This window comes from Callorhinus ursinus, unplaced genomic scaffold (assembly GCF_003265705.2).
Source record: "Callorhinus ursinus isolate GAN/ISIS: 27379988/994484 unplaced genomic scaffold, GSC_fseal_2.0 scaffold4, whole genome shotgun sequence".
Lineage (NCBI taxonomy): Eukaryota > Metazoa > Chordata > Mammalia > Carnivora > Otariidae > Callorhinus > Callorhinus ursinus.
In genome coordinates this window covers 131,230,606-131,253,546 of record NW_027397066.1, presented here as the reverse complement: position 1 = coordinate 131,253,546, position 22,941 = coordinate 131,230,606, and the positions used below count along the sequence as shown (strand labels likewise).

General features: G+C 38.9%; 1 protein-coding gene across 1 annotated transcript in view; it reads left to right on the top strand.

The window, feature by feature from the left end:
* The window catches only part of CTSO (cathepsin O), a 36,955-nt gene extending 14,712 nt beyond the window's left edge, over positions 1-22,243 (top strand). Inside the window, exons 2-8 of the mRNA XM_025874365.2 lie at positions 8,097-8,205; positions 8,768-8,907; positions 10,809-10,976; positions 12,193-12,314; positions 17,367-17,530; positions 18,107-18,199; positions 20,620-22,243. Of these exons, the coding sequence (XP_025730150.1) occupies positions 8,097-8,205; positions 8,768-8,907; positions 10,809-10,976; positions 12,193-12,314; positions 17,367-17,530; positions 18,107-18,199; positions 20,620-20,654 (831 nt within the window). The 3' untranslated portion in view covers positions 20,655-22,243. The remainder of the gene's footprint in view (positions 1-8,096; positions 8,206-8,767; positions 8,908-10,808; positions 10,977-12,192; positions 12,315-17,366; positions 17,531-18,106; positions 18,200-20,619) is intronic.
* The last annotated feature ends 698 nt before the right edge of the window (positions 22,244-22,941 follow it).

Here is a 22,941-nt window from a genome sequence, read left to right as displayed (position 1 = left end):
TATGAATTTAGTGCCATTGTATTGCCTGTAAGGTGACTGTTACTGTATATTGTCTGTGTTCCTTTCTGATCTATGCTGCTTTTAGGCTCTCTCTTTGCTTAGAGGACCCCTTTCAATATTTCTTTTAGGGCTGGTTTTGTGATTGCAAATTCCTTTAGTTTTTGTTTGTCCTGGATGCTTTTTACCTCTCCTTCTATTTTCAATGATAGCCTTGCTGGATATAGTATTCTTGGCTGCATATTTTTCTCGTTTAGTGCTCTAAAGATATCATGCCAGTCCTTTCTGGCCTGCCAGGTCTCTGTGGATAGGTCTGTTGCCAGTCTAATGTTTCTACCATTGTAGGTTACAGATCTCTTCTCCCGAGCTGCTTTCAGGATTTTCTCTTTGTCTCTGGGACTCGTAAGTTTTACTATTAGATGTCGGGGTGTTGACCTATTATTATTGATTTTGAGAGGGGTTCTCTGTGCCTCCTGGATTTTGATGCCTGTTTCCTTCCCCACATTAGGGAAGTTCTCTGCTATCATTTGCTCCAATATTCCTTCTGCCCCTCTCTCTCTTTGTTCTTCTTCTGGGATCCCAATTATTCTAATGTTGTTTCATCTTATCGTATCGCTTCTCTCTCGAATTCTGCCCTCGTGATCCTGTAGTTGTTTCTCTCTCTTTTTCTCAGCCTCTTTATTTTCCATCATTTGGTCTTCTATATCGCTGATTCTCTCTTCTGCCTCATGTATCCTAGCAGTTAGTGCCCCATTTTTGATTGCACCTCATTAATAGCCTTTTTGATTTCGACTTGGTTAGATTTTAGTTCTTTTATTCCTCCAGAAAGCGTTTCTCTAATAACTTCCACGCTTTTTTCAAGCCCAGCTAGTATCTTTAAAGTCATGATTCTGAACTCTAGGTCCGACATCGTACTAATGTCCGTATTGAGTAGGTCCCTGGCAGACGGTACTACCTCTTGTTCTTTTTGCTGAGGTGATTTTTTTTGTCTTGTCATTTTGTCCAGAGGAGAACAGATAAATGAGAGAACTAAATGCTAAGAGGTTAACAACGTCCCCAGCAAATATACTTTATACAAATCAGAAAAGACCTGAAACCAGGGGAAAAGAAAGGGAAAGAAAGAAAAAAGAAAGAGAAAAAAAAGAAAAAGATAAAAAGAAATAAAAACAGAACAAAACAAAAAAAAACAGAATATGATCAAATATGATCAGGCTAGTGCATAGATCAATGCCTCACACTAGATTTTGGGTGTTTTTGGTCTGTTAGAAGAAAGTGCCTCCTAAAATTTTAAAGGAAGAAAGACTTATGTATGTACAAAATAAGGGTTGATACAATGAAGGGATGGAAGATGACTGTAAAGATGAAACCTATAAAAGGTTTTATAAACGGAATTGATAAGAAGTTTGAAAGAAGAAAGAAGAAGATTTAAAAAAAAGAAAAAAGAAAAAAATGGGAGAGACTGTGATCAGGCAGGAGAGTAGAACAAAGCCATACACTAGTGATTTAGGGTATATTTTGATCTGTTAGAAGAAACTGTATATCAAAATTTTAAAGAGAGAAGAACTTATATATACATGCCAAAAATAAGCGTAACTACTATGAAGGGATAAAATATGACTCTAAAAATGAAAAATAAAAAATGTTTTTTTTAAAAAAGGGATTGATAAGATGTTGGTTGAAAAAGGAAAAAGAAAAATTCCAAAAAAACCCCCCCAAGAAACAGTTAAAAAAATTAACTTTGAAAAACTAATGAATCATGGTAAAAAAGCCATGAATTCTATGTGCAGTATCCCCCTAGCGCTGGAGTTCTCCTGTTCTCCTTGATCGGTAAACTGGGTCTTGGCTTGCTGGCTGTTCGTGCTGATCTTCTGGGGGTGGGGCCTGTTGCCGTGGTTCCCAAATGTCTTTGCCGGAGGCGGAATTGCCCTGCCCTTGTTGGTCCAGGCTAAGCAAGCTGCTTGGGTTTGCTCTCGGGAGCTTTTGTTCCCTGCAAGCTCTCCGTACAGCCTTGGAGGACTAGGGGGAAAATGATGGCCTCCCACTCTCTGCCCGGAGGAGCTGAGAACTCGGGGCCCGCTCCTCAGTGCGCCCCCAGAGAAAAGCAGTCACTCCCGTCTCCCCGATCTCCGGCCGCACTCCGTGCTCACCGGGCCTGTGACCGAGTGTTTCTATCTCTGGCACCGGACCTCTTGTGGAGTCTCCAGACCCAGCAGATCCCTGCAGTGCGCTCCCGCGCCGCTCCTCCCAGGGGAGGGAGGGGAGTCTCCCCGGCTCTGCCACTTGTTGGGTCCCTGCTGGAGGTGGAGTGCCCTGGGTGGGGCCACCCCGAGCTCCAAGCCCGCGCCTCGGCTCCGTCTCTGCAGCCGGCTTCCCCGCTCCGATACCTGGGAGCTCTGCTGCACTCAGGCACCCCCGGTCTTTCTGTGACCCGGAGGGTCCTGAGTCCACACTGTACCGCGAGGTTTCCACCCCTCGCTTAGCCACTGGAATGACATCCCTCAGCGGAGCCGACTTCTAAAAGGTCCGATTTTGTGCTCCGTGGCTCTATCACTTGCCGGTAGTGGCCGATGGAGGCCCCCTCCCCCGCCGTCTATCCTCCCGAATATCGCCTCGGATTCACTTCTCCGCACGTCCTACCTTCTAGTAAGTGGTCGCTTCTCTGTTCAGAGAGTTGTTGCTACTCTCTTCTTCGATCTCCTGTTGAGTTCGTAGGTGTTCAGAATGGTTTGATCCCTATTCAGCTGAATTCCTGAGACCAGACGAAATCCAGGTCTCCTACTCCTCCACCATCTTGCTCTGCCCCTTCAAGTGACCATTTTCAATGATTCTAGGTTAATGCATGCATTGCCAAAATGAAAATATATCAGAAACTTGAAATCTTGGATCAGAATTTATTCATTCATTTGTCCATCTGTCCATCCATCTATCCAATATTTTGATATTGGAGCTGGTCTGGGTTTTCTGATTCAGCGGGGAATAAGACATGTACCAACTTCTAGGAAATTATAACCTATTAAATGGATATTGTATATTTAAACATTGTACTATAATCCATTTTTCAGTGAACAAACAGAAAAATGTAAAGACTAATACACTAGAAAAATAATTGCTTCAACCAATTCTCAAAAGAGTATCTTTTTAATTCAGTCTTCATGTGCATGCACAAACACAAATACTAAATGACTACATATTTCTTTTTTTTTACTTTGCATGATAAATATGCACACATATTATTTTTACACAGATGTCAGCACAACATATAAAAAATCCTTTGTGTAGGTAACTTTTGTAAAGCAGTAATTTATAAAAGTTTATGTTCTTATTATTCTAGTAGAGGCCTTCTCAACAGCTGCACTGTTGACATTTTGGAACGGATAATTATTTGTTGTGGGGAGCTGTCCTGGGCCTTACAGTGTGATTAGCAATGTCCTTGGCCTTTACCCACTAGGTGCCAGTAGTGACTATCAAAAATGTCTCCAGACAATGCCAAAAATCCTTGGGAGAGAAGAGGAAGTAGGGAGAGATTGCCTCAGCTGAGATTCACTGATGTAAGATTTACAACTCCCGCAGTCTTTAGAGAAATTCTCTGCAATGCTCCAGCACTGCAACAAACATTTTACCTTTTGGCTCATCCCTGGACTTACTGCAACTTCCAGAAACGAAAGCACCAGCAAGGAGAACATTTTAAATCCATATGTAGAATGTGTGATTTGTCCTACACCAAACCTCAGAATCTACAGTGAGGGCTGTTAAGGGAAAAGTCTGAATAACAGAAGTGAGAATGAGTTTGGCGTGCTAAACAAAAGGCGGTCTTACAAAGCACCTTTTGCTTCTGTAGTAATTTCAGTGTACAGCTCATCCCACCAAAGCATGGATTCATTATAAGGGGGCACACACCACATAGCGCAAAATAGATCACCATCCTATGACCCGTCTGTTTTTCACACTTCGGCGCCTTTCAAAACTACTAATGATAGGTCCTGTATACCTCTCAGAACTTTACTCTCTTCTTTCATAAGTGACCTTAAGGCTCAGGTCTTTCATTTTAATATTTTATATGGCTTTAGGCACATTGACGCTACTGTACGTATAGTCTACTATACTATTACACCCTTATGATCTACTCCATTGCCTTCTGTTAAGAACATGTGGCAGTTGGTCCTTTGCCTAGGATTGATTCTATGACAGAGGCTGTTAACATGAGGAGGCACAGAAGCTCAATAGACTCACAGTTTGTGATGCTTCTGGGAAATCTGCTCTCATCGAAGGAATCGAAGTAGACCAGAAAAGTCACTTTAAAGAGTAATCAATTCCGGAAATGAAATATAGGGCTTTTTAAAATTTAAGTGATTTGAAACTCTGTTAGGTGGACTTGATATGTGTCCTACTGTCATAGCAAATAGGAGAATAAATATTCTTGGGTATACTGATAATAACATCTTACTATGAAAGCTGTCTGTTTCTTTCAATCAATAATTGGCCATTTCTAACTCCGTGGGAAAGATTAGCTCCACCTTAATCCAAGAAAACCTGAAAGCATGCTCTTTGAATGACATTTTCTATATCCAAGTATTCTGTGTTTAAAGGGAAAAAAAGGATACAGCATGGGAGTATTTGACATTTTTCTGTCAGACGCTGTAATTTGTGTTTTCCGAACATTATCTTATTTAGTCCTTACACTCTGCCGGGTCAGAATTACCCCACTTGTCAATGAAGAAAATAAAGACCAAAGAGGTTGAGTTATATAGCCAAAGATTGCACGGCAGTGTGGTGAAGACATTTGTTGCAAAACTGAGAAGAGATTAGAGAAATCTACTGTGTGTGTATATAAATGTTTAAGAGAATTGTGTTTTGTTCAGAATTCTCATGGTAAGTACTTTTAATATTTTTAGTGGTCTTACAAAATCAAAAAGGGGAGGATGAGCACTTTGGGCTTTAGAGGTTTAGAGGTCTTTGCTTTTGGCAAGAAGCACATTGTAAATATCAAATAGCCTTAGTGTGGGCTGTGGACAGCCATGAAATGACAAGAATCATTGCACTGGAATGACATACAAAATTCACAAATGAGATTCCCTTAGAAGTTGGCCTCTGGTTGATATAGGTGTTTCGTAGATTCCCTCAATCACGTCCAAGAAATTTGCTCTCATGCACTGTTTGCTGAGGATTTTTATCACGAAAAGGTTTTGAATTATGTCGAGGGCATTTTCTGGATCAACTGAAAATGTATGATCTTCCTTCCTTTTTAAAAATTCCATTAATATGGTATATTATGCTGATTGCTTTTCAAATGTTAAACCAGTGTTGCATTTTTTTAATGAACGTCACTTGGTCATGGTGCATTGTCCTTTTAAAATATTGTTGGATTTAATTTGCTAACATTTTCTGAAGGATTTTGCATCTATAGCCCTGAGGGCTATTGGTGCGTTGTTCTATTTTCTTGAGATGTCTTTGTCTGGTTTTGTAATCAGGGTAATACTGGCCTTATAAAATAAGTTGCAGGGGTGCCTGGGCAGCTCAGGCTGTTAAGCGTCTGCCTTCTGCTCAGGTCATGATCCCAGGGTTCTGGGATCGAGCCCCACATCAGGCTACCTGCTCAGCGGGGAGCCTGCTTCTCCCTCTCCCTCTGCCTCTCCCCGCTCATGCTCTCTCTTGTTCACTGACTCTATCTCAAATAAATAAATTAACTAAATAAATAAAATAAGTCGCAAAGTGTTCCCTTCTCTTTTATTTTCTCAAAGAATGTGTATGATTGGTATTATTTCTTTTTTAATTGTATAGAATTCACCAAACAAGACATCTGGGCTTAGAGTTTTCTATTTCTCTTAATTCAGCTTTTGCAATTGGTGATGTCCAAAGAGTTTGTCCATTTCATACATACATTCATAAAACTTACTGGCTTACCGGTTTCAAAATATTATTCTTCTAATGACTGAAGCATCGTAGTGATGGCCCTTTTCTCATTCTTGATAGTGATAATTTGTGTTTTATCCTTTTTTTTTTCATTTCTTTATCACGAGACCAATGACTGAGAGAAATGGGGAGAGGGTCAGGGAGAGCTATCTGATTGCACTGCAGCTCTGACCCTGAGTGAAGGAGAGAGGGAAGAAAAATTGGAGAAGTGCTGTAGGCTGCCGTGCAGCCAAAGGAAGGGTCAGAGAACCATCAGGGACTCATTAATCATCAGCCAGCTTTCAGGGGAGTCCCATGTTTCCCTAAAATAGGTCAGCGTCGGGGCTCAGTCATTGGCTAGATGCGGCCTGTGGGAACCGTGGCCTCTCTTCGTGTAGTTGTCGTAATTCAGCATGCAGCAAACAAGCTCCCACTCTCATGGCTAACACATGCTTTCCTATGCATTCTTAGTGTCCTACATTCTCAATGCCTTCCCTGGTTACTCTAGCCCACAAAGATGTTCAACCAATACTTATAAAATGAATGAATTTTAAATTCCTTAGCAGCTATCAGTCTCTGGTTCGTGTTTGTCACATGGAATATAGATACTTGCTTTGTATTTCTCTTCTATTTTTATATTTATACATCTCCTTTCTAAATTATATTCAGAACTCTGCTTTATCAAGATTATTTTTAAGTACCTAAAATTTACTTAACAATTGTTATTTCATTAATAAATAGGCATAGTCAATAAGGAAATAGTAAGATTATGATAAGTTCCGGTAATAATTTGCTTAAAAATAATCAGGCTAAAGTTCTTAAGGGCACGAGGTATGTAAAATGTCATTTGTGTATTTATTCAACAAGAAATGTTAATTAAGCATCCATTATGTGGCAGGCATGTGCTCAGTGTGGGGAATACAGTGATGAACAAGACAGGCAGGTCTTGCCCTCATTTTACTTAGAGGTTTATGAGATAGACACACAATAAACACATAAATGCATAAACAAATATATAAGAGCTAGACTTGGAAACTTACCAAATGGTAGTTCCCTGAAGTTTTATTTATCCTACACAGTTGGTTAGCATTAGGAAATTGAGGCGTGTTGTCACAAAAGACAAGCTTAAGATAAATTATCACAAAATTCAGAGCTGAGGAATCTGTAAATAATGGTCATATTTTCCCTCCAGATAGACAAGTCAATCTATCTTCTTGCAACATTTCCAGGACTGCATCGCTCTCACAAAGCTTTTTTACCCTTAATGAGGTGGAGAGATTTATAAAGCTCGAATAGAATCATGTTTATTTATTATTTACTGATTTCTTTTTTCATGCTTTGTTACACAGTGCTGGGAAATACAAAGATACAGACACGCTTTCCAAATCCATAATTTTTTAATCTAATGAGTGTCAATTGTTGACAGTTTCTACTAGTATCTAGTGTTTATTTGCAATTCATTTTATTTTTCCACTATGTTAAACAAACACATATTTAGTGCTTTCAACATGCTTAGTGAAGAGGAATTATAAATGGATAAGACATACCTTTCCCAGTCTCAATCATATGACCTCACTGATATGAGGAATTCTTAATCTCAGGAAACAAACTGAGGGTTGCTGGAGTGGGGGTGGGGTGGGAGGGATGGGGTGGCTGGGTGATAGGCATAGGGAAGGGTATGTGCTATGGTGAGCACTGTGAACTGTGTAAGACTGTTGAATCACAGACCTGTACCTCTGAAACAAATAATACATTATATGTTAAAAAAAAAAAAAAGAAGAAGAGGAAGATAGCAGGAGGGGAAGAATAAAGGGGGGGAAATCGGAGGGAGAGATGAACCATGAGAGACTATGGACTCCGAGAAACAAACTGAGGGTTCTAGAGGGGAGGGGGTGGGGAATGGGTTAACCTGGTGACGGGTATTAGAGAGGGCATGTACTGCATGGAGCACTGGGTGTTATACACAAACAATGAATCATGGAACACTACATCAAAAAAAAAAAAAAAACAAACCTGAAATCAGATGGTAGTTTTCATACAAATGTCTATAACTCTGATCTGGAGGTCTTATGCAGTCTTTCGCTGTGATCTGCAAAAAATAAATCAAGCTTTGCTTCTAATACCTGAAAAATGTGCCCAAGTCAGTTACACGTACATTGCTCTGCAAAGTTTAACATAGGTGATGTAAATTAACTTTTTTCTTCTTTTAGGAAAGCCTTAATAGACACCGATACTTGAATTCTGTATTCCCTCGTGAAAACTCCAGTGCCGTCTATGGAATAAATCAATTTTCTTATTTGTTTCCGGAAGAGTTTAAAGGTACAGTGTGATTGTGCTACTAGTTGTTTGGTTTCCTGATTTCGATCAGTTTCCTTAATTTTTGAGGAACTGTTTAATTGTGAATCTAGTAAATTGAGTCATAATTAACATTTATTAAATACTGAATGTCAAGCATGTAAATTCCTGCCTACTGTCTTCTAATTATTGCTTAAGATCTGAATGTTATCATTATAGATGTTTCCATGTGGCTGTAAGGGCCAATGTTTCATCCCTTCTGCATTTTTTAGTGCTATTTCTATTCTAGACATCCACAGTTCCATGCGTTATGATAAAGCTAATGATGTCAATTATACTCATTTTTATTATTGACCAAGTTCTATCAGACAAGTCATTTTATGTGGCAGCTCCAGTCTTATAGGAATTCTTTAGCTTTCAGTGAGTACATTTCAAGTTATGAAAAAGCATAAAGGAAAATCACAAATGGCAGGCTCTACTAGAAAGCTACTGTTTGTGTTTGAAAAATTCCTCCAAAAAGAATCCCAGGGGACCTCCCCTATAACATAATGTTGTCTGTCTTTTCATTTTACCTCTTTCTATTCAGCAATTTATTTGAGAAGCAAATCTTCCAGATTGCCCAGATACCCAGCAGAGGTGAAAACATCCGTACCCAATGTGTCTTTACCATTAAGATTTGACTGGCGGGACAAGCGTGTTGTAACCCAAGTGAGGAACCAGCAGACTGTGAGTTTTAGGGTTGTTTTGTTGTTGTTGTTCTTTTTAAAATCATCTTAGCATGCATGCATGGGAAGTCACCTTTGAGGTTCAGTTCAATCAAACTTGTAATGGAAGCCATCATTTCTCTGGGTAAAATCACACTCCGATTATCCAGAAATGACAATGAAGGGAGAAACTCTGGTGAAATGAGAGGCAGATGTCAAGGCCGACATTTTTTTTTTTTTAAAGATTTTATTTATTTGAGAGGGAGAGGGAGAGAGAGCGCAAGTGAGAGCACATGAGCAGGGGGAGGGAGAAGCAGGCTTCCCGCTGAGCAGGGAGCCCGATGTGGGGCTTGATCCCAGGACCCTGGGATCATGACCTGAGTCGAAGGCAGACGCTTAACCCACTGAACCACCCGGGCACCCCAAGGCCGACTTTATTTTAAAGATAAACCTACCCCTCTGCACCCCCATTGGCATAGGGAATGTCAGCTGACCAGGGAAAATCGACCCCCTAATCGCAGGCATATAGTCTCAATTTACCTGCATTGGAATCCTCAGCAGGTCATTCAGCCTCCCCGTGTATAGTGTTTTAGACCAAGCAATTTCTCAGTCACTGTCTAGTTAGGATGCTCCTTTCCTTCTTCTCAGATTATACATCTGTTATTTTTTTTAAATATATCTTTTGTTATGATTTAAGTTTTACCACCAAATTGTTTGCTTTACTATTAAATTCATAATGAAGAGTGAACTCGTCAGAAACGGAATCTTTCCAAAAGGTGTCTATTTTGTATTAAAGGAATACAATTTAATTAGTAATCTTGAGTTAAAGGAATATATGGGAGAGATATTTTTGAGCAGAAACTGCCTTCCTGGGGCAGCTATGGGAAGGTAAACTAATGCTAGGTAGAGGTATGGTGTCGGCAACCTGTAGTCACTTTTCTCAAGGGGTGGAGACCCTGAAATACAGTTCCTTAGTGCCTTTTTTCCTATGCCATAGGCACTGGAGATAAGACCCTTAAAGCCATAAAGTTGCTCAACACAACCCCACAGAGTCAACCAATTGTTCTTCTTCCTTTCTTTGCCTAACTCTATAGCACACGTCCTGTGATGAAGTCAGTTCTGCCCAGCTTCAGATCTTACTCTTACCTCTGCCTTTTCTATGGATCCTTCTTCCTTGTGCATGGTCCTTGATTTCATTTCCTCCATCTTCTCCCTTTTTTTTCAGGACCAACGCTTTTATTCTTTCATTCCAGTTTGTCCAATAAAATCAAGTTAATAGATTCAGAATCAGGAAGATCGTCAGCCAATATTTGAATGAGGAATGACCAGTATGGGTTTTGATCATTATGATATTTTATGTGTATCTGTGATATGCCTATACTGGCCCCTTGACAGCCTAAAAAGTAATTCATTCCGCTCCTGTGTCCATCAAATAATGAGTACAACATGGATGATGTATATCCTCACCCCACATCACCTCATCACTGCCTCTGCCCCTTGGGGTGGAGATGGCGGATGCCATAGAGGTCGAGTGTCAGGAAAGAAACAAGAGGAATTGAAGAATGGGTGGAAGTTGGCACACTTCCTAGAAACAGAAGTCATGTTCAATGAACTGATTAGTCTTTAAAAGACCATCCAGGTGTTCTCTCAATCTCTAAAATCTCTAAAATTATATTGCAGTTCTAGTTTACAATGGTGATTGCAGTTTGTCTTTAATAATTATATTTGGGTGCTTAAGAGAGAATTTTTGGTTTTCCTTTCTTTTGTCAATTTGAAAATCTCGAGGATGGGCATTAATATTTTGTAGGCCCCCAGATCCTGCTCACTTTACTTGACTTGATAACGTGATATTTAGAGATGTGGGCAAACTTGGTTTGAACATTATTTGATACTAAATACAATGCTATTTCTATTTTTAAACAGTGTGGAGGATGCTGGGCCTTCAGCGTGGTGAGTGCTGTGGAATCTGCATCTGCAATAAAAGGGAAGCCTCTGGAAGACCTAAGTGTACAGCAGGTCATTGACTGTTCATATAATAATTATGGCTGCCAGGGAGGTTCCACTCTCAATGCTTTGAACTGGTTGAATAAGGTGACTAGTTTCTCAGCCTTTAAACTCTTTGTTTCCTCTTTCATTTATTTCACATGCATTCAGAATTTAATCAGTTTACTCTCATATACCAAGGAATGTTTTGAAATTTAGATGGCCAAAGCCTGAATGAATCAAAAGATTTAAAAATGAATGGCTTTCAGACAAGTCAGCTATTGAAAGATCAAAGTGTGAAAAATCTTGCATGGATTTGTTTTCAGAAAAATATGTATGTTTCTTTCTTAGCATTTCTTAATAGGTAAATGCTTTTTTTTTTCATAGGTACGATCACATAATGTCCCAGAAAGATGAGAGCATGTGATTACTTATTTCCGTAGAATTTCTGAATATTGCAGTTAAAGGGGACAATAGCAATAAGCACATTTAGTAACTCCTTACGTAGGTGAATAAATGAGACCTGAGGGGTGAGATCGTGTTGCCCAATCAGGAGCTGAGCCAGGACTGTGTCTTAAGTCTTTTGCCTCTCACCGGAGGGCTTTATCCAATACACCACCATGTCCTCTGTTTCTTAGAAGACTCTGAGGTTGTCCTGTATCCAGGACCAACCGCATGAAGCCAGCCAATGAGGATGTTGCTGTATTTTGTTTAAAATTGTCAAGCTGGAATTTCCCAAACTGGAATAGCCTTTCCTTATTCGTTTGCCATATTTTGAGTTACTACATGCCAGAAGCTTCTCGGTGCACATCAGGGGCAACAGTGAATTGTGGGTCCTTTGACCTCTATAAGCCCAGAATCAGAAAAGGAGGCTTGTCTATCGACAACTAAAAAATACGTGACCTATGCTAGATGTATGGCACAGAGAGACGTGGGAGGAAAGAGTGCTTGATCTGGCCATCGCCTGTGCTGCCTGAGTCTCAAAGACTTGCTGACAGAACCAGAAGCTCTGGAAGGAAAATGAGTTGCTCTATTGCAACCTCAGGAGAAAAGACGATAAGACTATGATCAAATGGAAGGAGGTTCTAAGGAAGGAAGATAGAGGAAACACAAGAGTAAAAGAGAAAGGTACTGCATTTACTTAGCGTGTCCATAACAAACACCTAAAGATTGAAATTAAGATCTTAATAACCTAAAGAACATCCACATGATGAGGATGTGGCCAAGTTGAACCTTATTTGGACACATTGTAGTAAGTTCTATTTGATTCCTAAAACAACTGCATTTTAAATAGAGAACACTTTGGATGACTGTTTTCTTTTAGACGCAAGTAAAACTGGTGAGAGATTCAGAGTACCCATTTAAAGCCCAGAATGGTCTGTGCCATTACTTTTCTAATTCGCAGTCTGGATTCTCCATCAAAGGTTATTCTGCATATGACTTCAGGTAATTGTCTTACTCTATTGTGTCTCTCTCTGTATTTCTTAATCTCTGATATGTTGACTCTTCGGAATTCATAACTGGATTGAAGGCATCACTGCATACTTGTAATTGTCTTAAGACCTACTTCTTGCTAGAGAGACTAATGGAGAGCTATATATGGGTGTTGTTTCTTAAATATGATCTACTTATTTTTCCATTTGTGTTTATAATAGAATTAACACATTTAAATCCAGTTTAAGGTATAATTTATACTTACCACCTTCCTTTCAACTAATTGAGTTGTCATAATTGTCATTTGTATATTTTAGTCTCACTGTTGAATTGATCCAAAATTGCTTTGTATAGACTCTCCAGTTAATATCAAGCAGCCTACTTACCAAGAAGTATTTTTTTTTAACACACTTGCATTTTTTTAAGGCATCAACTATAAGAAAAGAATAGACTTAAACTTTCATGTTAGAAGCAAGTAAGAGGATATTACTGGAGGTGGATTATGTGGTACACACTATGGGCATGATGGGCATGCAAGGTTAGATAAGGACAGGCTGAGGAAAGGGACTTGTGTTGGAAGTTGAAGGGCAAGATGACTTCGGATAGGTTCAGGGGCAAACAGTCATTAAAAAAAATGCTTTAAAAATGCATGGAAAGCTAAAAGCCAGCTAGAAAACCATTGCGACCATTTGGTATAGTGCAAAATAGGTGTTCAGGCATAATAGGACAACAGAAGATTCCAGTAACTCCTTTTGTCATTTAAAAAATATAAAAGGATCTTTGCACAGTCTTTTGCAACAGAGAAAGCAGAAAGCAAATTATATTCAGCTGAGGTGACAGACCACCCTAAAACATACTGATACTGAATATAAAAGAATCTCTTGATCCAGATGGTGCCAACCCATGAGATCTGAAGGAAATCAAGGGTGAAATTAGATGATTGAACAAAATGGAACCCGTCTAAATAAGCATACGTGTACCAGAAGCCTGGCAGATTGTCAGCACAGCCTTTGTCTACAACAAGGGCTCTCGGGAGTGACCCTAGGAACCACACACCAGAGAGCCTTGATTCCACAGATGGCAGGCCTACACAGAATCTGTAATAAAATGTGCAGAGTCACTGAGTGCATTTTTCCACACTTTTTTTGAGGGAAACACATTTTCAAAAATGAGGAAGTGTGTCTCTATAAGCTGTCAATTCCTTGCGAGTATAAGTGAAGCATGTGAACAAGAAGGAACTAGATTTTCAAAATGTCACATAAAAAATTAAAAAAAAAAAAAACTCTCGCAAAACGTCACTTAAAATCTTCAGGGAATCAATCCCTCATCATGAGTAGCAAAATGACAAAAAAAAAAAAAAATGAGACACAAAAGAAGACTAGGCATGAGTCTGAATTAGAGAGAGAGAGGGAGAGAAAGAGAATGTAAAAGTTACTGGCATTGGACCTGAAGCACGATTTTTCTAACCCTTTGGCTAAGAAGAAAGAGGTCCCTATAAAAAAAATCTCTATGTTTACACTGAACGTAAACATTCTGACGATACAGTGCTAATTGTGTTAGACTCCGCAAGAAGATCTTTCATTGATTTGCTCATTCATTTAAATATGTGTTGAACATTGTTTCAGGTTCTGGGGGGACTCAGCAGTGAACAAAACAGACGAAAAACCCTGACTGTATTTTGGTGATAGAGACAGGCAATAAAGAAAACAAATAAAAATATGTACAGCATGTTAGATGTAATCATTTCTACAGAGAATTAAGTAAAACAGTGGGAGCAAGAGGAAACATCAGGGGAGTATACAGTCTTAAAAAGAGAGGTGGGGTGGGGGCTCCTTGAGAGGATGACTTTTGAGCAAATACCTAGAGAAGTGAGGGAATGTAACCACGCAGACATCTGGGGAAGGACTGTTCCAAGCAGAAGAAGCCATAAGTGCCAAGGCTCGGAGATAGAAAACTGTGTAGCATATTTAAAGAACGACGAGGAAGCCAATGAGACTATAGTCCCAAGATGGACAAGACTAGTAGGAGATGAGGTGATAAATGTTATCAGGTGATAACCTTGGAGCAGTGTTGGAAGAATGGTCTTAGACGTGAGACATCATAGGTTAATACCCCTCTTAGAATATAAAGCCCCACAGAATATATTGAAGGATTTTATGGAGGGAATGAGAGAAAAGAGAGCCAAGGATGATGAGTCCAGGCTTTTTGGCCTGAACAACTGAAAGAATGGAATGAACTCTTACCTGACGCATGAAAGTCCAAGACAAGAACAGGTTCAGGAAGGAATATCGTGATCGAGCAGTGATCCCTGGAAACGCTGTAGGGAAATAGGGAAATGAGACTGAACAGAAGAAGCAAGGTTTTCTTATTAAGCAACTTAGTACCGAGGATACTGATCCTACTGGGGAGCTCTTGGGGCCAAGGTAGAATAGGCATTCAGAGTTATCTCATCCAAACTGATGTTTACTACCTTCCGTGTCAGTTGAGGGTGCTGCTAAGGTGGAGGTGTGGGGTGAGCTTGATTTCCTGGCTCTTTAAGAGAGAAGGGCCTCAGGCAAAGAACTGCAGGGGTTCCTTTTTGGAAGCCTGGCTGATTGCACCACCATGGTAAGGGCCAGAGGGTGTGGGAAGATTTTCCACAAGCAACTGCTCTCATCAGGCCCTGGACCAGGCCCCTGACACATCTGAGGTTCCAGAGACTCAGGGAGGGTCACAGAGCTAGGAAACTAACTGTAGGGCCACATTAAGCATATGGAAAAAGATTTGATAATATATCCATTATCAACAATATGTATTTTGATAGTACAGTTGGCCTTCAAATGACATGAGTTTGAACTGTACATTCCACTTATAAGTGGGTTTTTTTTTTTCCAAGAAATACAGTGCAATATTTTCTCTTCCTTATGATTTTCACAATAACTTTTTCCCTAAATTTTTGGTAGGAATACAGTATTAAGTACATATAAGATACAAAAGATGGGTTAATGGACTGCTTATGTTATCAGTCAGTCTTTTGGTCAACAGTAGACTAGTAAGTTTTGGGGAAGTCAAAAGTTACTTGCGGATTTTCGACTGTGTGGGGGTTAGGCACCGCTAATCCCCAGCTCGGTGGTCAATTGTAATTCTATCTTGGGCTAATAATGGAAATAATGGAAATAAAATAAAGTATATTTTAACTTACTAAAAGCCAACATCTTTCTGAAACACAAGAGATGACAACGCTAGTCAGTTCTGGGGCTAAATGGAATGTTTGCCTGCGGGTCTGGTCTGTGGTATATCCTCCTATTTCATACTTTCCGATATCTTTGATATCTTTCTTTAGTCCTGCCTCAAAGCAGAGACTACTACTCAGTTGTTTCTTTGATCTTACAGTGTTAAATACCCTTTGCATTCTAAAAAAATATTTTTCCTTCTTTATCTTTCTCTTTCCATCATGTTGTCCCTGTCCCTGGACCTTTGATGTCATGTATTTACAGTGTATCTTTTGTCATCTTACAAAGGTAGAGACACCTGTATCACTCTTTTACAGAAATAATCCTATTTGTCGTGTCTGGATAACAAAATATTCAAAAATTAGAATACAGTAAAATATACATTATACACTAAAACTTATGCTGGACAAAACTGGTTTATTAGGTAATTTAGAAAGGAAGAAAGGAAGCTATTTCTTTTAAATTCAGAGTGTAATTTATGTTAGGCATGCTATAAAATTTATACCTGTGATTTTCTCCTAATATGTTGATTTTGCGACATAGGTGACTTCAGTCACTTGCTGGAGTCACTGGACTCCAGTATGACTGGAATGACTCCAGTCTATAGCTGTTACTGGAATCCAGCTATGCAGAACTTCAAAGCCTATACCCCACCATGATGCCTTATAGGAATTTTGTAATTTTGCCTGTCTCGGGATAATCTTAATGAATACAAGTTATTATTATTATAGTAGGAAAATTAGAATTGACTGCTTATAGATCTCCAAAAAAGATCTTCACATTAACAGGTAATATGAATAAATGTTTAGAATGAATATGTAGTTTCTATCTCAATAAATTCTCTTATGCACTCAATTTTTTCCCCATCTGTAGACAAAATATCCCCTTGATAGAAACTGATCCCCAGCAGGTTATGATGATAGATTATTTACTCTTTGGAGCTACTAATCTACCCATGGTTTGCTGCAGCAATAAACTACCAAATGCTAACTTAATGGCTTGAAATATGAGTAACTTGGTTTCAGTGTCCTTCACTCGTAAGGCTGACCTTTAAAAGGGTAAATAATGGTTTAATCACATACTTCCAAGATCGATGATGGCCGAATGTTGTGTAACATTAGACTTTATCAGTAGGTGACCATCTGTGAGAGCAATAACTGGGTCTTTCACAGGCTTCGCAATCTTTTCCTAGTTCCCCTGGCATCTTAACGTTGCTTCTGTTGTATAATGACATTTGCCACTTTTGTGTAACCCTCCCCTCTGATTTCCGCATTTGGCGTTCATTCACATAAGTCTGTCAGTCTCTTGATTCTCACATGGTATGGCAGAGATATATCTCCATGCATTCAGTCTTCTCACTTCCCTTATTAAAAGAATCCCCCTATTATAGCTGGATACTTTGCCAGCCAGCTACGAAACTCCATTTCCTATCTTCCTTGAAGCTAAACATAGCCTCGGAACTGAGTGCTAGCCAGTGAGATCCATACAGACATATGCAGAGCATGTGTGTTACCTTTGAGAAGTCTTTTCAACCAGGCATATAGCACTTCTTTCTTCTTTCTGCTGTCTGAAATATGTGTTAAATGGCGAGAGCTCCAGCAGCCACCTTGGACCATTAATTGACCTGGGCAATGGAAACCTCACGTGGTAGAGCAAGAATATAGAAAGATTCTGGTTTCCTGATATCTTGGAGCCCCATAGCAGTCCTAGACTACCCAGTCTCTCAGACTTCTAGTTTCCATCTTTTAGGTCTTCTGTAATTGCAAGCAAACCTTCTCCTAACCATACATAGATTAAATAGATTATTTTGTAAAATATCTCTACCTTAACCATATATTCCCTCTTTCGGTAGTGACCAAGAAGATGAAATGGCAAAAGCACTTCTTACCTTTGGCCCCTTGGTAGTGGTAGTAGATGCAGTGAGCTGGCAAGACTATTTGGGAGGAATAATACAGCACCATTGCTCCAGTGGAGAAGCAAATCATGCAGTTCTCATAACTGGGTTTGATAAAATAGGTAAGTGCTGATAAGACTTGATTGGTTGCTTTCCAGCTTGAACTCTGACTGACAAATGATCACCATCCATTAAAATGCTGAAATTTGGTCCTTCCATGTCTAAGTCCTCCTAAGACCTTTATAACTTTTCAGTAGATTTCCAGGTGTAAATACCCTGTCATGGTCCCCCCAATCAATTTTGAGGACAGCCTTGTTAAAATAATGATAATTCTTGGTTTAAATAATGTGCGTTCTCTACCTGGAATGTTTAGAATAATTGTTGGGGGAAAAGAAGTGCTTGTTATTTTATCATACATATCTAAAAATTCTTTTTTTTTTTCCCTTTTCCCAATTCCCTGGAATTGTGTGTATGTTTTCATTTCATGCTACACAATTCAAATATATATTTTTCCATTAATTGGAGTGTGGCACTAAGTGCAGCTCAAGTTTACTTAGCCAGTTTATGTCAGCATCACATTACTCTTTCAATCTTTTGCTCAGAGCTGCTATACTCATCAAGAATTAAATTTGAAATAAACATGCGTTCACAACAAAATCCGAATTTTTCAAGGTTTGTTACCATCTTATGTTTTGTAGGAAGTACTCCATATTGGATTGTGCGGAACTCATGGGGAAGTTCATGGGGAGTAGATGGCTATGCCCATGTTAAAATGGGAGGCAATATTTGTGGTGAGTCATGAATTCATGTTTAAAACTTCAGGCTAAATATCTAGGAAGACACTTTGAAAATATTAAAATTATAAACCTGTATGCTTATAATTTAAGTCCATAGTCTGCTTCCAATGTACTCAGACCATTTTCACAGTAATAATTTTCATTCTTTAGCCAAATGATAAAAATAAAATAGTGTTCCTTAAAGAGACACATTGCACATGTTCACATTTTGAAAAGGAAGAGAGTTTGCAGTGAAAACAAATATAATGTGCAAAATATGATAAGATAGAGTACTAATTTTACCAAAGTTAATTTCAAAAACCACATAAATACTCAACTTAGGAGACTGAGATTCTCCAAAATTTATTTATTTCATTTATTTTTTTAAGTAGGCTCCACTCCACGTCCAACCTGGGGCTGGAACTCACGACCCTAAGATCAAGAGTTACACGCTCCACTGACTGAGCCAGCCAGGCACCTCCGTCATTTATTTTTTATAACTGAATCAATTTTCCTAATTTGCACCACAATACCTGCTCAAGGATATCAAGAATCACTGTTTTCTTTGTATCAAAATGTATGAAAATCTGAGCATTCGAATTGTTTCTGATTTAATATGCCCCTTGTCACCTACAGACTCAAGCAAAACATACACCAGAATTGAGGGACTGAAGCGAAAACCAAATATGGTTTTTTACTGTTTGTTTTTGGTTAACCACGAACCAAATTAAAATAGCTGGTTGAGTTTTTCAAATTGTATTCTAAAACCTATATGTAAACCTATATTCTAAAATTTTTGATCTAGGAAATCAGCACAGTTTATGAATCAAGTTCGACCTAAACTACATTGCATCTGAAAGCAATCATTTAATTTCTCATTACAATGATTCCTAACATACATACAACTTTTTAAAAATTGTGTAACTCTCCAGAGAGTGAGACTGAGAAAAAAAGAGTTATAGAAAATTTTGAGAATTGGGATGCATGGGTGGCTCAGTCAGTTAAGCATCTTCCTTCGGCTCAGGTCATGATCTCAGGGTACTGGGATCGAGTCCGGCATTGGACTCCCTACTCAGCGAGGAATTCACCTTTCCCTCTCCTTCTGCCCCTCCCCCTGCTCGTGCTCTCTCTCTCTCTCTCTCTCTCTCTGACAAATAAATAAATAAAACCTTAAAAAAAAAGTTTTGAGAGTTTATATTTTGATTCAATCTAGTGACCACTGGCCAATGGTTTCACAAAGTAGGATCCATGAGAGTTAATCAGTGGTCTGTTCTATCACCCCTATAAAATATTTTTCTTAAGTTATTTATGAAGGAGAGTGAACATCACAGAAATCTTCTAGCCAGAGCACTAGCAAACTAATCAGGCCTCTACTTTTTAGCATCATGGGGGCTTTTCCATTGTTGGAACTTGCAGATCAATTACCTCTGCCATTCACTGAGCCTCTGCTACTAAACCTAAATTATCTCTAACTGTCAAAGTGGTAGTACTTGGATCTGGGCTGAAGGGTGGCTTTTTCAAGGCTCTGGCAAGAGAGTTGCGAGAACATCATTCAGACGTTCCTTCATACTCGCCCCCATTATGACTCTCTATCCTCCCTCCACCACCTCTTCTTAGCCCCCAGCTACTAGGGTGAGTTGAAATAATTTCTCCTTTCTACCTGTGTTCCAATGGGATCCTCCTCATGCCTGCCTGGTTAGTAATTAAGCAGGGATCCAAATCCTTCCTGAAAATGAATATTTCCTGAAAGTTACATACCTGATAATGATCACATTTCTCTTATGAACAATGGTGTAACACAGATAGCATCCCATGGCCCCAAGAGATTTTAAAGACATAGCTAATTACAATGAAATCCAGTCTTCAAATGGACTATTTATTGCTTTCACCATGATATTGTGATCTATGATCTTGTGTGCCAAGAAAGCATAGCACATTTGTGATTTATTTAAATTTTGCTAAAGTTCAAATCTTAGAGTTTGAACTTTCAAATTGTATTTAGAACAATCCTGTAAATTATTATATTCCTCTAAGCAATGTATATGAGTGCCATAAATATTTCAGATACATTAATGTGTTTATATAATGTCTTTAAAAAAATTTATTTTATAGAGAGAGAGAAGGAAAGAACATGCACAAGTGGGGGAGGGGCTGAAGGGGAGGGAGAAGGACAAGCAGACCCCACACTGAGCATAGAGCCCTACACGGGGCTCATTCTTACAACCCTGAGATCATGACCTGAGCCGAAACCGAGAGTCGGTTGCTTAACTGACTGAGCCACCCAGGTACCTCTGCAGTTTCTTGAAAAAAAATACTAGTCATCTCTTCTAATATTTGTTTTTGAAGTTGCCATGTTTATACTGACAGATAGCTATAAGCATTACATTATTTTTTTGAAAGAAATAGACTAGCGCTAATAATTTCTTTTTCTCTAGGTATTGCAGATTCTGTTTCTGCTGTATTTGTGTGATATGTTGGGCAGATCAAGGGACAAGACAAAAATGAAGGTTTATAATGAGATGTAGCAAAGAACTCCATTCTCATCGTTGTTCGCCTTCAGGCCATCAGCTCCATGGCCAGGGAGAGATCTGTGGAACAGTTTCTTAGCTCTGGGATGAAGGTCACTTTAAGAATCTCTTCAAATTGAAGAGGCTTTTATCCGGTTTGACTGTTGTTTTTGTTTGCTTGTCTTTAATGGTATACTTCTAGTAGGATTAAAGAAGGGATAAGAATTTCTTTTCCTCTGTAGAATATAATCACCGGCCTTAGCTTACACTTATATACAAGAATAGTCAGCCTAAAATGAGGTGTGCTTCTCACAATTATATTCACAGCCCTCGGAGATGAAATTTCTTAAGGATTTTGAAATTTCAATTGCTTTACCTCCATAAAAGATGCTTACCCTTCAAACAGTAGAAAGGTCATATAGAAAGAAACAAAAGGACAAAACCACTTTTTAAGAGAAATCGGTTGAAATTAAAGGACCAATATGGCAACTAGGTGGTAGGAAAAACTCCAGTAGCATTGCTTGAGAGACAAGTTACTGATTGGGAATTTTCATTGTCAGTAGGCTTCCAGTAGGGTCTTGTTTCTTCCTTTGTTCTCCCTGTATTGAGGAACAACGCATTCTCCCACTCTCTTTCTCTTGTTCTTTACTGTGAAGCTCCTAAATGTTCTGGGTGGTTTGGCTTCCCCGGCTAAAGAAGTCTCAGTTCTTACTTTCCATTTCTATTTTATAACCATTTATTTGGTTCCATTTGCCTCTAAGCATTTATCAAAGCAGGATCTCACCTTTCTGTTCCTCCCTTCATTCCTAGGCACCAGCCCTTTCAAAGCCCGTTCCTATCAATCTGGGCTATCAACCAAACTGACTTTCCCAGGCTGTTTTCCCATTTTTCTGCTTACTTTTCCCAGACTCCCATACTAACCACGTTTTTGTGCATCCCTTTGGCTTCTACCTGGTTCTGCTTCTTGATGCCAATGTTTATTCTTGCAAAAGTCATTATGTGTGGGTGTATAGCAGTGTAAGAACCTCAGAGCGGAAGAGCTGATCTTCTCATTAAATTTAAGTGCAATAAATACACGTATTCAATGGATTAATATAAGAAAAGCCTATCAAATATTGCATATGTAAACATTTCTTCTCTGAAACTTATGGTTGCTTTCTAATGTAGAATACCTTAACAAAACCAAAATTTTAAATGTAACAGCAACCACTAAAAAAATTGAGGCCATCCCATATTGCCTCTCACTTTTGACTTTTATTTATCCATCCCCTTTATTAGAAAGGGAAAAATGAAAATCAAAAGCAAAACACTGTATTTCTTTGTTTTACACCAACCAGAAGCAATCTCAAAAGAATACGTGTTGACTCAGGTTTAGAAGTGTTCCAGGAAGAAAAATATTGATATTCTGATTAATATTTTAATTATCCAAATATGTCGAAAGGGAACTGTGTGCTGGTCATTCTAGCTTGTATTTATCTACTGATTTCTATACAATATAAGTGCTTTTCTGATACTCTTTTCCAAATATTAAAGACTTTTAAATTAAAAATGATTAATACCTCTCAGCTGTTCTGGATTTTGATGACGTTTATAATAAAACAACCTATGTTTGACTTTGGGTGAAGAAGACTTTTGATAAGTGCATGACCTACATTTTGTGAACAGTGTTAATGTGCTTATATTCACAAAGCATTTTCTCAGCTCCAAATCCATATATTCAATTTTTGCTTTTCTCCATAGACACCTTAACCTCAATGTCTGCAAAATTGTCCCCCCTTCCCTCCAGGGGAAAAAAAACAAAACAAAACCAAAAAACGTTCACACCTTCTAGAGTCTCTGTTTTGATCAACAGCATCAACATTATGTAATCACCCAATCAATAAAAGTGAAAGAAATGTTATTGAATCAGGTCAACTACACCTTAGTAACCCATAACTTGATCACCTACCTTTCCTCTGTTTCTACCCCCCTTTCATAGATGCATGTTCTTCAGTTATATCTCAACTCTACTAGTCAGTAGTCACTAAACCCTATGTCCCCTAATGCAGAGGTTCTCAAAGTATAGTCCCCAGACCAGAAGCCACTTGAAAACTTATGAAACCCTTTATTTTTAATTTTTTTGAGAGAGAGAGCACTCCCTGCTGAGTGTGGAGCCTGATGCAGAGCGCGATGCCAGGACTCATGAGATCATGATCTGAGCTGAAACCAAGAGTCGGTCACTCAACCGACTGAGCCACCCAGGCACCCGAA